Source organism: Ammodytes marinus (genome assembly GCF_949987685.1).
Source record: "Ammodytes marinus genome assembly, chromosome: 9".
Lineage (NCBI taxonomy): Eukaryota > Metazoa > Chordata > Actinopteri > Uranoscopiformes > Ammodytidae > Ammodytes > Ammodytes marinus.
The window spans coordinates 20,036,168-20,051,461 of NC_137213.1; the positions used below are offsets into that span (position 1 = coordinate 20,036,168).

Sequence of the window (15,294 nt, forward strand, 5' to 3'; positions counted from 1 at the left end):
GCCAGTGTCTTTTTCATCGACGTGCCAAACAAAGTTATGGATGATTTACTGATGCCTGATTACTGAAGAAAGAATTGTTTTTGTTTTTTTTAAAGTGCCATGAAGACCAAGTCAGTCAGCAGTGCACCTCATGTATAGGCTAAGTGTGCTGTGTGCGGCCTTTGACCTTACAGGCTGAATGTTTTCCTCCTTTTTATTCACGTGTCAGCTCCTTCTGTCCCACGCTGAATGCTCCCAACAATGTGTGAGGGTCTGTTTATAAACCACTTTGAAACACATCACGTAGGTTCTGTAAATATGTGAGGATGAATACAGACACATTTTGTCATGCCTGCTATGATTGTACTGTAATGTATTCATGATTAACAAGTCATTCATAAGCAAAAACCTTTGCTGGACACAAACTCAATGTGTGTCCAGATCCTGTCCCGATTCTGAACTTTTTTTGTTTTCTTTCTAGTTCTCCAGTCTAATTATTGTCTGTCTGTTATTGCCAACCAACTGCCATACTGGAGGAGCTTGAAATACTGGGTCAGCATCCTGGGTGAATGAATGTAATCATTTTGTGTTGGTTTTGTTTACTGTCATCATACTGTGCGTAAATAAGGAAAAGCACAAACACTTGAAAAGGGAGCTGTTGTGTATAATTTGTGAATAGTGTAAATACTCACCCTGAAGGTATAGATAGTGTATCAGTTAGATTTTTTTTCCGGGAAGGGAAGGGAGGTTCATTCAAGCTCTTCTGAGACAGGACTGTGTTTGAAGTGTGAGGTTTTTTTTTTGTTTTTCTTTCCTTTTATCTCTGTGATAATGCTGTGAATAAGATGTATGTACAGTATTTACGTGACTTTGGCTGACTGCTGAGTTCAGCTGTTTCCTGTTGTTAGAGTAGAGTCGCAGGCCTGATCTCAGCCCGTACTGAGCCGTCTCACTTGACTGATGCCTGCTTGACTTTTTTTGCGCAGTTGCTAAGACACTGCTGTTATAATAACCATCGATCTTTGGAGTACTGCTATTAAATGGCATTATATAATTGACCCCGCTAATGTTGTTGCGTGTGCTTCTGAATGCACTCAGTGGACTTAATGCTCACAAATACAAATGTACACTACACACAAAAACACACATTTACAAATGCAAGCCCGCCTCAAGCAATGTGTTATTTAATCATGATGGCAGTTTATTTTCTGTAAACGAGATGTATCTTTCATCTGACTGGCAGTGTGAAACTCCAGAGCAGAGAGACAGCATAAAAATCTGGCAAGCATTTACTTTCCTCGCCACAAGAGGGAGCTGGACACTGGCCTTCATTCATGTATAGCCTGTGGGACTATAGCAATGTTGATAGAACTGCTGCAGAGATGAGAAAACCCCTTGTTCCCTGCTTTGATATAATTGCTTTGAACATCACACAAAGAGCAATAAGGTCACCTAAAGGTTGAGTTAGATCAAATGTATATTCCAAAACACACACACACACACACACACACACACACACAAACGCACCCATACCCTTGAACATGCCTTACTGCAACTTCACGATCAAGGCCGAGCCCAATGTGGAAAAAAATAAAGCAACATTTTGCCAGTCTAAATACTTACATAGTTAATTATTCTTTGAAAATCAACGCTAAAACTGACAAACTGTGCAACGAATCAACTGGCACCTGAGGATTCACATGGAACCAGCTGAAAAGCTACTTTTTACAACACATAGCTTACATTTCAGAGGGAATATATCACAAATGTTAAATCATTTGAATTTCAATTAGCCAGTTTCCCATACTGTGCTGCAAATTTAAAGGGAGGTTTAGTTATGCTGACTTTGAACCCCTCAACTCCCAGAACACAACTAATTTGTTTGTTTTTTCATCTGACCCTGCCTGCCTATTTCTTTCAAACCCAAACACCTCCACTCTAAATAACAGAATATATTATACAGCTGTTTTCAAGTAGTAGGCTACTCCTCATGACAAGTAACCTAAACTTCATGTGCCACATTTGTGTACCCTTATGAGTACCCCTTTAAAAATATGATCTTATATAGGCTACTTGCTGTCTAAAAAAAACTAAACACACAAATTCTGTTTTTTACAGACATTTTTTTCGTTTGTACACTTAAAAATACAACCGTTTCAATAGAAAATAATAACTGATGCAATCAAAACAGCAATTTGTGGAACCGATCCATTCAGACACAAGGAAACACACATGTGCGGGCATGTGTTCATTGGGCCAGTTTGGAGGTGGCGTGTTAAGGTAGTTGACAACAAAGGCGACGTGGATGGGTGTGTAGCAGACAATGAACACAATCATGTTGGCTGTTACTATGCCAATGGTGCGTTTCTTCTCCTCCGACCTGGCATCCTCCTTTGACAGAATACAGATGATCCGACTGGAACAGAACACAACAATCAATAGTGGAATGAGGAAGCCTACAAATAGCATGATGACAAGAAATTGGAGGCGAAGCTGGTGATTTTTACATCTTTCATAACAAGTCCAGAGTTTGTTAGGGTAGTTTTCCTCTCTGAATATAGCACAGATTGTCACCAGAAGTGTCCAACAGCCCAAACACACCACAACAGCTATCTCTTTCTTCTTCCTCCACGTTCTGGCTTGCAGGGGGAACCTTATAGCCATGTAGCGCTGGACACTGATGGCCGTCGTGGTCAGGATGCTGGCATACATGTTGATAAAATGCGTGTTAATGAGGAAAGTACAAAAGAAGGTCTTGGGCAGACAGAAGAAGGCATCATAGATCCTAAAGGGAAGGAAGAGGATGAGGGCAGAATCCGCTATAGCCAGGTTGACCATGTAAATGTGAGTGTCTGTCCAGGAGTCCTGTACGACAATGGAGGCGCGAAGAGCAGCAGCATTGACAAGGAAACCAAGGACAAACAATGGAGTGTAAGCCAAACCCTGAAGAGTATCCACCTTGCAGCTAGTGTTGGTGGTGTGGATGGTGTCGTTGCACATACCCATCTGTAGGAAGTGGCTGTGGAGTCACAATAAACATTCATTAGCATGTGAGTTTAGAGAAAGGAGGAAATACTGAAGCACTTAACAGACGAACTTAAGAACCATACACAAAAGTATTGCTGATGAACATTCAGTGCAGTTTGAAAAATGAGACTTTATTAAAGGATAGGTTCACACCATTTTTTCAAGCCGGTTTTAAACTAAAACTTGCATGCCGTATGTAGGCCTACATTGAAACCGTTTTTGCTTGCTTTATTGTTTTACCATTTAATAGAGCACTTTAGCATAAACCTCTTGTAACACTCATCGCCTTCATGATCGATGCAGCCGAACCACCAGTTAGTATTTTCTCTTTTACCAGTTCATCTTTTCTTTCAAAACTAGCAACTAAATTAGCCTACCCTCATCTCCACCACCGCGATTTGGGTGTGCCTTGAAGCAATCTGTCAGATTCTACACTCTGGAGCCACTTTTTTAAGATGCGCAGTAGTACTACACAGTGTGCAAAATTACTTTCTTCAAGCAGTGGTACAGGAAAAAGTCTGCATCTTTCAAGAAGACCGTGATTTTTATGCAGGACAATGCTCCATCACATGCATCGAATTACTCAATTGTATGGCTAGCCAGTAAAGGCCTTAAAGCCACTACGAGTAACATGGCACATTGGCGTCCCCTTTGGACAAAAGCATTAGTATTTTTACGACGCCCACTGTCGCAAAGCTGTTTTCTAGCTCGTGCCAGGCGTGCGAGTGTGAACTGAGAAGGGCGCAATATAGTGCATGTCCGTGTGTTGAAAGTGTGAGGACTCTTTTCGGCTCCGTGAGAGTGGTTTTGACACTGCATCAACTAATGCCAGTCAGTGCTACACACACCTGATTGCAATGAGTTGATGCAGCAGCGTCACCTAACTACTCTCTCTCACGGAGCTGAAAGATTACGTGTCCTCACAGAAAGCGAATGAACGAGAGACGGAAGTTAGTATGGATCACGATGAGGTAATGTGTTTGTGTTGTTGATGTAAATAATGACTATTTCAGATAATGGTTATCTGATGATGGTGAAGCAAAGCAAACTTTGTGTTAGTACCAACCGCTCATTCATTTAGGAGTAAACACTGCAGTCTAGTTTCGCTCTCGTGAAATTGTATACACGTTGCTTGGCAACGCCCTCGTCCCGCCCGTAGCCTATATCACTCTCCCTTTTAGCTTTTCTTCATTGCGTTCTCTTTTTTTTCTTTGATGGTTCAGCCCCGTTATCAGTCATTATGATGACAAATAACTGTCTCAAACAAGGCTCCCGCTCCCCTTCCCTCACCTGGAGGGATAGGCTTCTCAAATCGCGTTGCAGCGCCACACTGAAATCTGTGACCATAGAGCCTGCACGAGCAAACCGAAAATCGGACTGGGTGTGTGACCAGACCAAAAGCAGTAATAAAAACTATATAAAAACGTCTTTCTTTGCACTGATGGTCTCGTTTGCTGTTAAAGGTAATTTATGATTATCAGAGGAAACATGAGGCTGATATTTAAATGTTACTCAGAGCCGCTTTAAGGATGAAAAGATAATGACATGACCCCCTTCCTCACCTGACTTAAACCCTATTGAGAACCTGTGGGCCCTGCTTAAACGGGATATTTACAGTGAAGGAAATCAGTACACCTCTCGGAACAGTGTCTGGGAGGCTGTGGTTGCTGCTGCACAAAAAGTTGATGAATGGAAGGCTTGTGACAGTTATTGAAAAGAAGGGTGGCTATATTGGTCACTGATTCTTTTTTTTACATGTTGGAAATTTTTATTTTGAGTTGTTTTATTATTCTCACTTTAACAGATGAAAATAAACAAGTGAGATGGGAAAATTTTAGTTTTTTTATTTAGTTGCAGAATAATTCTGCATACTAATAGTTGCCTAATAATAGAAAAACATATATACATATTCTCGTAAGAAAGACAAAACCTCACTTTTACTTTCGTAAAAATTCAGGTTTAGGTTCTTTAACATTTTGGATTGACTGAGAGCACTGTAGTTGTTCAATAATTAAATTAATCCTCAAAAATACAACTTCCCTAAAAATTTTGCACATTTTGTAAATCCGTTAACACACTTTAGTGTGTAAAAAATCGGTGTATTTCCCCTTTAATACTGTCTCTGAGGAGATCCCAAATCCTTTCATAACACATTCTAGCACAAGATGTGGGAAATCAACAATCCCAATTATGTGCTCTTGATTAAAGCTAATTTGAGGCTTCATTAAACTGACCAAACCAAATTAATTTGGTATCTTCTAAAGTTACAGTGTACAGTATTTAGTAGGATAACCCCCCTATGTTTCACTATTCCTCTCACTTCCTCCCCCCCCTCCCCCCCCCCCCCCCCCCATCTCCTACATTAGAAACTCGTTACAATGTCAGGACAACAAAACACTTCTCAACTTTGTGTTGATGGTCAAAATTATCAAATGAAAACCTAAAACTTACCGAATGAGCTGTTCTCCTGTGCCTTAGTGAACTGATGCTAAAGGCAGCTGCGGCAGCACATCTATGACTTCCAGATTCAGGCTACCGTGTGAATTTCTGATACGTATGCACAATTTCTGTCAGTGGCTGAAAGTGTAACATGCATCACAGCAATAGACATATAGCAATAGCAGACCACATACACAGTTCCCCACGTAGTCTAACAGTGACATGTGTCTGTTTCCCTTTCAATATACAAGTGGGCCTAACAAGCTGATGTGAACTGGTGTAAACGGAAATTATGGCTTTGCACTACTTGATGGTCATCATTATGTCAATCTGTCAATCAATTTGTTATGTTGTTCTTCCAGTTATGAATCAAAAAAGTAGTTTGGATTTCAGACTGTGTTGAAAAGGAGAAAACACGGTCAAGCTGTGTTGGAGGTGAAGGCTGGAGGTCAAGAGCTGCACTGACAAAGCCAGACTGAAAAAGGAAATTGCTAAATAAATTGTGTCCTTGTGCAATAGGCGCTAGAGAACAACCTCTGCACCCTGCAGTTTCCATTGGGTTGTAAATAGAAAATGGGTCCACGCTTTGTTTGGTTGGCTGACGAGAGGAAACAACACATTTCTTCAAAACCAAAATAAAAAAAGACACATAATAAACAACACAATTTGAAGGTAATGGGCCTTTTGCTTTGAAAACTTGTTTCTGCACTGATTGGGAAAAACTGTTTGTCACACTCAAACATTATTTGTCCATTGTTGTACACAGTCGATCAATTGATGGGCAAAAACAGCCTGTTATTTCTCCTAGGCCTGTCAACAACTGACAGTCACAATCAAATATAGCCTTGGGCCCCTGGCTTGATGGCTCATGAAAGAACCTTTCTAAAAATGTTTCTGGATCCAATAAGACACCAATAATTGAAACAGACTGAGAAATAATCAGGCATCTGCAGGCCTTTCTCTACCTTAATGCAGCTCTGGCCAACCTGCTATTTAATCATTTTGTCAACATGTCCTCATCAAAGTGTTTCTATCCAATCAGACAGATGGGGTGGGGGCTTGGACAAAGGCCTTTCTGGCCGACACACAAACACACAGACACCAGACACTGCACATGATGGCCCGTTTTATAGGCATTTAATTAGAAATGGAGCCACACAGGGATTCGCAGAATCACTGCGAGAGTTTGTGTAACCGACACAGCTTTGTTCGTCTGCGTGCTTTGCTTTTGTTATGTTTTGCTTAGCGTTGGCTTACAGCAACTACAGCTCTGGAAAAAATAGAGACCACTCCAAATATGAAGTGTTTCTCATTTTACTATTTATCGGCATATGTTTGAGTAGAATGAACATTTGGTTTATTCTACAAACTACTGAAAACATTTCTACCAAATTCCCCCCAAAAATATTGTCATTAAAGAGCATTACGTAATGTAGAGATGAAGATTGAAGAAAAATCCAGACTGGTCTCTTAGGGCGCACTCACACTAGTGCCGTTTGCCTGTTCCGTGCTCAGCACGATTCAGCACGATTCCCCCCCCTCCCCACTCCCCCCGCAGGCCCGTGCTCACACTGCTCGTGGCCTGGGCATACTTGCACCGTGCGCGTTTAGGATTTGGAGCGTAGTCTACTTGTAGGCTATACGACTGTTTGTGAATATTTTCATCCGGCCAAATTTGCATCAAATATTCCACTTCCACATTAGAGCAACGAGAATCTTTAAGCTATTGTTTTTTTTAATGTAGCCTTGACGTAATAGGTCGCGGTGGACAGTCTCATATTTGTGCAGCACGCTGTTTATTATTAATATAACGGCCCGTCATCAGACCATAGGCTATGTATCCGGATGGTTTTGTACACATCGATCGCTCCATCAAATCCAAGTCAGAACTTTTTGTATGGGCAGAGATCGTTTTTTTAAGTGTCTTTATAAAGTTTCTTGTTAAACCTTAGCGTAGGCTACTGTTTCCTTATCACCGGGCCGCGGTGTGTTGTTTTGGGTGCGTCTCCACCGCCATGCGTAAATGCAGTTATGACAGCCGACGGGAGGAAAAAGAAAAAAAATCATCTGACGAACGTGAGTAAACACGAAAACATTTTTGCTTTGCTTTCTGAGCCGACCTAATTAGCTCTCTCCCTCTTTTATTAGCCCACACCTAGGCCTACACACACGTTAATTCTCACACATTATAGCTACAAGTCCAAGTGGTGGGCAATTCTGGTGCCGACTAGTAAGGCAGCGGACGTTAACGGACAATGCATCCTTAATAAATTCACGTCAGGAACGCCGCCTGTGCGCTTGCTTGTGCGCGTGTCATCTCATTAGCATCTGTACTTTGGCCACGGCACACCTCTCCCAGGTGTGCCGTGGCCAAGGGGCTGTTCCGTGCTGGAATACAGTTGGCGTGGTCACACTAGCCAAACGTTCTAGACTTTAGTATGCTAATGAGCTTTGGCACGGGGCCGTGGCACTAGTGTGAGTGGGCCAATTTTTTCCAGAGCTGCAGAGGGTGTGTATTGACTGAAATGACTGAGCTGCTGAATGTTTGGTGACACAGATCCTCTGCTTGGATTGAACATAACACCAGTGTCAGAATGAGTCCATTGTAATGTTTATTTTCTATCACATGAAGTTCATGTCAGGAGAAAACATTTACTGAAATCGCTTGTCCTTTGCAATCGTGAACCCTGGCCCGATTGGACCGAGATTACCCAGGATGGAATGTCTGCATCATAATCTCTTAAACAGTGTGCGCCCGACACTGTACTCATATTCAAGTAAGTTTACAAATAATGATGGGCAAGGGAGTTTCAGTTTGTAGGAAAAATGTCTTCAAATTGAGTTAATGAAGTAATGGTTCCAGGAAAAAAGAAGAAAAACAGAGTTCTTAAGAAAATAAAAAGAATAGTCTAAAAGTATAAATGATGCTGAAAATGTGCAAGTCAAATAACAACATTGACATGGCTTTGAAAATTCCCATTCAACCAAAAGACAAAAAATGAAATAATTACATTTTAGATTAAACACTCTTTATTAGGAATTACAGCTTGTATATTTGTTGTTGTTGCATTTCTCAGCGACGTGGAGATTTGATCATAGTCTGCTTTGAGCTACAACGATTTGTTACTCTCAGAAGATAAAGGCAGAAATGTAATATTGTACAGGATATGAAGGGGTTCTGTATCTCGGTCTGTTGTTATCGTTAATTTGTTTTAAATCCCTTTATTTTCATGGTTCTGGTTTATCATTGTGGATTTATTTGTCTGCTAGTCTCAGTCGACTTTTTGGACTCACGCCTGTTACCAAACATCCCCCCCCCCCCCCCCCCAGCCTGCCTCTCTCACCGCTGACTTGACTTCCTGTCTGTCTGGTACTGTTTGAAAATGGCCTTTACACTTTTAGTCAGGAGGCGGGAGGGGGGTGGGGGGGGATTCTGGTTCTAACTAGGTCAGTGAAGACACACCCATCCCATCCCTCCCCTGTCTCCTTCCTCTCCATTTTCCCTCTGCTCCCCGCTGTGACGCAATGCAGACTTTCTGCACAGTCCTCCTTTTTCTCTCTCTATTTCATTGCCCCCAGAATAAAACAAAAACACCAAACGGCATCTTCCACTTCATCGGCAACAGTCCCGACACGTCCTCCAGATAGTCATGCCAGCAAAGCACACTAATAGCTGAACAAAGACAAACTTGCACTTCTTCCATAGTTGCCAGTTGAGTCAGTTGAATCAGCTGCACCGCATGGTTCAGTTGGTCAGCCAGCAATCTGGACCAAGTCTTTGTTGTGTTGACCAAATTACATAATGCTGCGGGATTGCATAATGTTTGTGTGTGGGGGTTGTCAATGTGTGCAGTTTTGCAGTTATGAGGGGGGGGGGTTTATAGAAACTCCTCCAGTGTGCTGTGTGTGTGTGTGTGTGGGATTACAGCTCTGTGGATGTTAGGATCCTAAAATAATCCCAGCAAAGTCCAGTACATGTGGGTACATGCCTGTGTGTGTGTGTGTGTGTGTGTGTGTGTGTGTGTGTGTGTGTGTGTGTGTGTGTGTGTGTGTGTGTGTGTGTGTGTGTGTGTGTGTGTGTGTGTGTGTGTCAGAGATGAAAGAAGACAATAATATTGCATTCGTCTGCTGTTTATTGAACCCCCGTAAAATACTTGACTTGAGACTTGGCACATTGTGTGCTTGTGCAGTTTGTTGACAGTATGGACTAAAAACCACGAAATACCCAGGGCTAAAGAGCAAAGTCCAAGTATTACATAAGCCCAACATGTTGTACCACGATCCCAACACAAGATGTCTCTGTTTGTGCTGGCTGTGCTGCGATGACTCATCAGGGCGGTTATACATGAACTTAATGACCAAATCTCAGCCATGCCTGACTTACAATGCAACTTGCCATGTTTATCTCGGTAAACAGCAATCTGGGGTGAGACATGTGGATGCATGTGGAGTATATAGTATGCGTTGAACAGATGGTCTTAAAGCACCAGGTGGCGAGTGTGTTAAAACTGTTAAAAAAACACACAAGAGCTACAGAATTAAGACGAAGGAGACGAGGGATTTTTAAGCGAACTTTAGCTGATGTATTTTGAATGAATATAAATTGATCATAACAAAATGATCATTTCTGTTTTTCTATTTTTCCACTGATAGATCATTTTTAGGCAGTTAGAGGATTGAAGGTACAAAGGAGTTCTTGTCTCTAGTCATCAAAATGAAAGGGAATAGATGATCTGAAGGGAACATGGGAGGATAAAAGAAAATTCTGAGGTTGAGAGCAGTGAGATAAGGAGTGTGTGAGTGTGCCAACAGTACAGAGCAGATGTGGGCCATCAGGCCAAAGATTGGCGGAAGCAAGGTGGATCCAGGCGGAAGAGAATATGGTCACAGTTAGGGAATATGTGCAGGAAACTGGAATACGTTTTTCCACACGACAGTGCTCTCTTGCCTTATTGACTGTATATACAGTGGCTTGAAAAAGTACTCATACCCCTTGAACTTTTCCATTTTGTCACATAACAACCACACACGTACATGTATTTTATTGGGATGTTATGTGATGGACCAACACACAGTGGTGCATAATTGGGAAGTGGAATGAAAATGATAAATAAAAAACTGAAAAATGTGGCGTGCAAAAGTATACAGCCCCACTGAGTCAATACATTGTAGAATCGGGATGTAACGGTATACCGCAAAACGGTCGTTCGCGATATGAAAAGGCCACGAATGTCAACCGTATGTTTTTTCTTGTAATACTGCGTCACGGTATTACAGGCGAGCTTGCATGGTAAATGCGCTCCGTCATTTTGGAGAGACTCGTGAGCAACGTAGCACTCAAACACTGTATGGGTCACACCAACATTGGAAACCAAACAATAAACACATTGACACAACATCTTATCACTGAAACATGACTTCTAACTTTAAACTGAACTGTCACGTCTCACGTGGGCCGTTGTTAACACTACGCAGACCAGCACGTGCAGCTTCACAACATTGTGTCAGCAGCAGCAAAGAAGAAGAAGAGAGAAAGAGAAAAGGGAGAGATAGAGAAAAAGATCGACAGTAGTAGCTTACCAGACTGAAGAGAAAGTTGCTCGCGGGTCAATTATATCATTATGAATCCAGACGAAGGTGAGGAAATTAGATTATAAAAAATAAAAAAAGAATAGAATAGAATAGAATCCATCGCGACAGCGCGTTAAATCCCCGGTAATGTCGGCGAACTTCCGTGAAAGGCAGATGAAGGAAATAAGTCCAAAGATCCTTGATATGTTCCATCACAACTTCACGCGAACTCAGCATAGACAGTATATAAAAGCTATACCAGCATGTTGCGCAATACTATGGAATCCCTACTATGTCAAACTTAGGTGACAGTACTTTGGTCAAATGTAGGTGACGTTGCGAAAGTGTGAGGAAGGGAGGGGAAGAGGAGTGCACTACAAAAACATTGATTTTGAGACTGCAATTTAAGTTAATAACAAATAAAAATCATAAATTAATATTTTACAGAGTTCATTGTGCCCGTCATAATGTAGGCCTATTAAGGTAAAAACATGGCTAGTAAAAATAGAGTTGATAAGCAAATAAAACATAAATAAATGGGGAAATTATCACACTATTTAAATAATTTTTATTTTATACATACTTTTACAGTTACAGACAAGTGACTAAATTAAGTTTAGATTTAAAATTCCTATTTCAGTTTGAAAAATATAGGTGCAAAGCTTCTTTAAAAACAGCAGTAGAGAAGCAGTGTCTTTGTTTTGGTGATAAGTTGTTTAAATCTCTCAGAAATCTCTTCTTCATAATAATTATTCTTGTGTTTATGTTTTACTTAAATCAGCGTTACACCATTTAATTTGAGGGGGTAGAAATTAATTACGCGCTTAATATCGTACCGTGATATCGTGATATCAATCGCAATATCGTATCGTACTCAAAATGTCATATCGTTACATCCCTATTGTAGAACCACCTCTCGCTGCAATAACAGCTCCAAGTCTATTTGGGTACGTCTCTACCAGCTTTGTACATCTACAGACTGACATTTTTGCCCATTCTTCTTTGCAAAATAGCCCAAGCATCAGATTCAGCGTCAGATTGGATGCAGAGTGTCTGTGAACAGCAATTTTCAAGTCTTTCCAGATATTCTCAATTGGATTTAGGTCTGTACTTTGACTGGACCATTCTAACACATGACTATGCTTTGATCTAAACCATTCCATTGTAGATATGTCTGTATGTTTAGGGTAGTTGTCCTCATTGAAGGTGAACCTCCACCCAGTCTCAAGTCTTTTGCAGACTCTAACAGGTTTTTCTGCTCACACTGCACATCACCCTATACACACCATCCCCACCGTGAAACATGGTGGTGGCAGCATCATGCTGTGGGGGTTCTGTTCTTCAGCAGGGAAGAGGAAGCTGGTTAGAGTTGATGGGAAGATGGATGGAGCCAAATACAGGGCAGGAAACCTGTTAGAGTCTGCAACTGACTTGAGAGTGGGGTGAAAGTTCACCTTACAGCAGGACAAATACCCTAAACATACAGCCATATCTACAATGCAATGGTTTAGATTAAAGCATAGTCATGTTAGAATGGCCCAGTCAAAGTCCAGACCTAAATACAATTGAGAATATCTGGAAAGACTTGAAAATTGCTGTTCACAGACGCTTTCCATCCAATCTGACGCTGAATCTGAAGCTCAAGCTATTTTGCAAAGAAGAATGGCCAAAAATGTTAGTCTGTAGATGTACAAAGCTGGTAGAGACATACCCAAATAGACTTGGAGCTGTTATTGCAGCGAGAGGTGGTTCTACAACGTATTGACTCACATGAAATCCCTAATAAAATAAATGTACGTGTGTGGTTGTTACGTGACAAAATATGGAAAAGTTCAAGGGGTATGAATACTTTTTCAAGCCACTGTAAGTCACAGCGTTGTTAGTGTCCATTAGTGATTGTGTGTGTGTGTGTGTGTGTGTGTGTGTGTGTGTGTGTGTGTGTGTGTGTGTGTGTGTGTGTGTGTGTGTGTGTGTGTGTGTGTGTGTGTGTGTGTGTGTGTGTGTGTGTGTGTGTGTGTGTGTGTGTGTGTGTGTGTGTGTGTGTGTGTGTGTGTGTGTGGGCTTGGATGTAACTCGGTAACAACCTCCTTTTTGCTCTAACCACATATTTGTATTTGCATCATACTTCTGCATTGCTATTGACACAGACAAAAGATGCAGAGTTTTTTTTGTTTTCCACACTGCGGCGAACACCCATGTTTAAGTCCATTGCTATCACCTTATGACTGCACCTCTATCAATCACTGCTGTCTTTTTGTTTTGATTACACATTATGTCAACACCACAAAGCTCCCTCTATTCAGGCGTCTGCAGGCGTGGATGTTAAACCTGCTTTGCCTGGAACAAAGGACGAGAGATGTGGATGGGAGGGGGAAACGGAGAGGAAGACGGAGGCAGAGTGACAGAGCGAGAGCTTTTGCTGCTGATTGCGTCTGTCAAGACAAGTCCGGACATATACTGTAGAAATTATAACGCAGCTGTAACTTTCTGTGTGTGTGTGTGTGTGTGTGTGTGTGTGTGTGTGTGTGTGTGTGTGTGTGTGTGTGTGTGTGTGTGTGTGTGTGTGTGTGAGCATGTCTAATGCATATTCAAACAGCCACGGAGTACATTTCCATTAGGACGTGTGGTTTAGCAACTTGTCAGGAGGAACGAGGTGTTAATATGTTGTGGGTGTTAGGAGAAGTGGGCTCCAGATTAGAAGGTTGTCAGTTTGATCCATGACACTGTTTGCACATAGGAAATAGAGAAGGACCAATCTTCCCCCTGTGCAGTACTTTGTGTAGACTGCCATAGAACAGGCACTGAATGATTAAGTGCATTGATAGTGCCGTGGTTCCTCTGTGCTAATATGAGGAGTCAGTTTCAGTAATTGTGTTTGCATAACTCCGGCTTTCACCGACATAAATATTTGATACATTCAAATTAAACTGGGTGCGTAAAACTGGTTTACTCTGTCGGAGTTCACATGGGTGTGTTTATGTAGAGCCAAACTTGAACTAAAAAAATGATTGGATAGATTTGAAATTTAAAATACTGATATTTGCCATTAAACATTCATTACTAAATAAACAAATAATCAGTTTACAGTCACATTTGGATATTATTTATGAATGATATAATCCCTAAAACTGTTAGTTAGCTAATTTCATTCATCAGGCAGGTGTCATCAGACGTTAAAAGATCTATAGAAAAATAGAAAACAGTGTCCTTTGAGGAAACAGTGTGTTCGTGTGGGAGCCACTCCGATTCAGAATCTGAAATAGAATGCACTATTTGGCCTTTAATTCTCAGAAAATCCTTATTCAACCACCATGCAGTATTTAATAGAAATAATCATAATAGGAAATTAATGTTCTGGTTTGACAAGGTACCTCCTCTACATAACCTTCATTCAGGGTTAATATGAATGCAGGTTGTTCGATGTTCAAATGTGATGAATGGCTTAGGAAATGTTTTGAGAGACTTTACAATAGCTCATTTTCAGCTGCGTATCGAGTTTTAAAGCAGACTAAAGACACGGCAGGAATATATGTGCCCTTCCTGTTATTAACTTGAGCTGGGGGGGAGTGCGAGTGCTCAATGCGATAAATCTGCACCTAACGACCTGTGATTGAACTCATGTATCATTTATTCTGCAAGCCGTTGTCAAACTCTAGAGGGGTACGTTGTGTGAAAAACGAAGCTGATAAGGAGACTATGGGAGCTAACAAAACAGTAAAAACAGACGTGCTGTGCAGTAGGGAGAAGGAACAGGATCTGAGAGGGACGCCAAAGAAGCGGAGAATGAGAAGAAGAAGATGGAGAAAGGACAAGATGGAGTCGAGTGGAGTAGACTGTCACCGGAGTGTTTGCACTTCTTCTGACACACTGACCTAGTGGCGCAAGAGCTCACAGATTATAGAGCCGCTCTATAGGGTGGGAGAGGGAGAGGGATTAATGGGGCCTGCAGAGAGGAGAAAACAGGGAGATTAAATTGAGTGAGGGATTACAGCTCTGTGGATGTTAGGATCCTAAAATAATCCCAGCAAACGGACTGGCGCAGTCCAGTACATGTGTACATGTCTGTGTGTGTGTGTGTGTGTGTGTGTGTGTGTGTGTGTGTGTGTGTGTGTGTGTGTGTGTGTGTGTGTGTGTGTGTGTGTGTGTGTGTGTGTGTGTGTGTGTGTGTGTGTGTGTGTGTGTGTGTGTGTGTGTGTGTGTGTGTGTGTGTGTGTGTGTTTGCTTTTTGTCCCGTCTTTAGTGGATGCAATGTACACATGAGTACAAATTGAGAAATGA

At 41.5% G+C, this 15,294-nt stretch overlaps 1 protein-coding gene across 1 annotated transcript; it reads right to left on the minus strand.

The window, feature by feature from the left end:
* Nucleotides 1-2,118: 2,118 nt before the first annotated feature.
* LOC307255382 (G-protein coupled receptor 35) lies at nt 2,119-2,979 on the minus strand (the record flags this gene model as incomplete). The annotated part of the gene is made up of 1 exon (XM_080034065.1): nt 2,119-2,979. One exon carries the CDS (start codon nt 2,977-2,979, stop codon nt 2,119-2,121), a length of 861 nt encoding a protein of 286 aa, XP_079890191.1.
* Nucleotides 2,980-15,294: the final 12,315 nt, after the last annotated feature.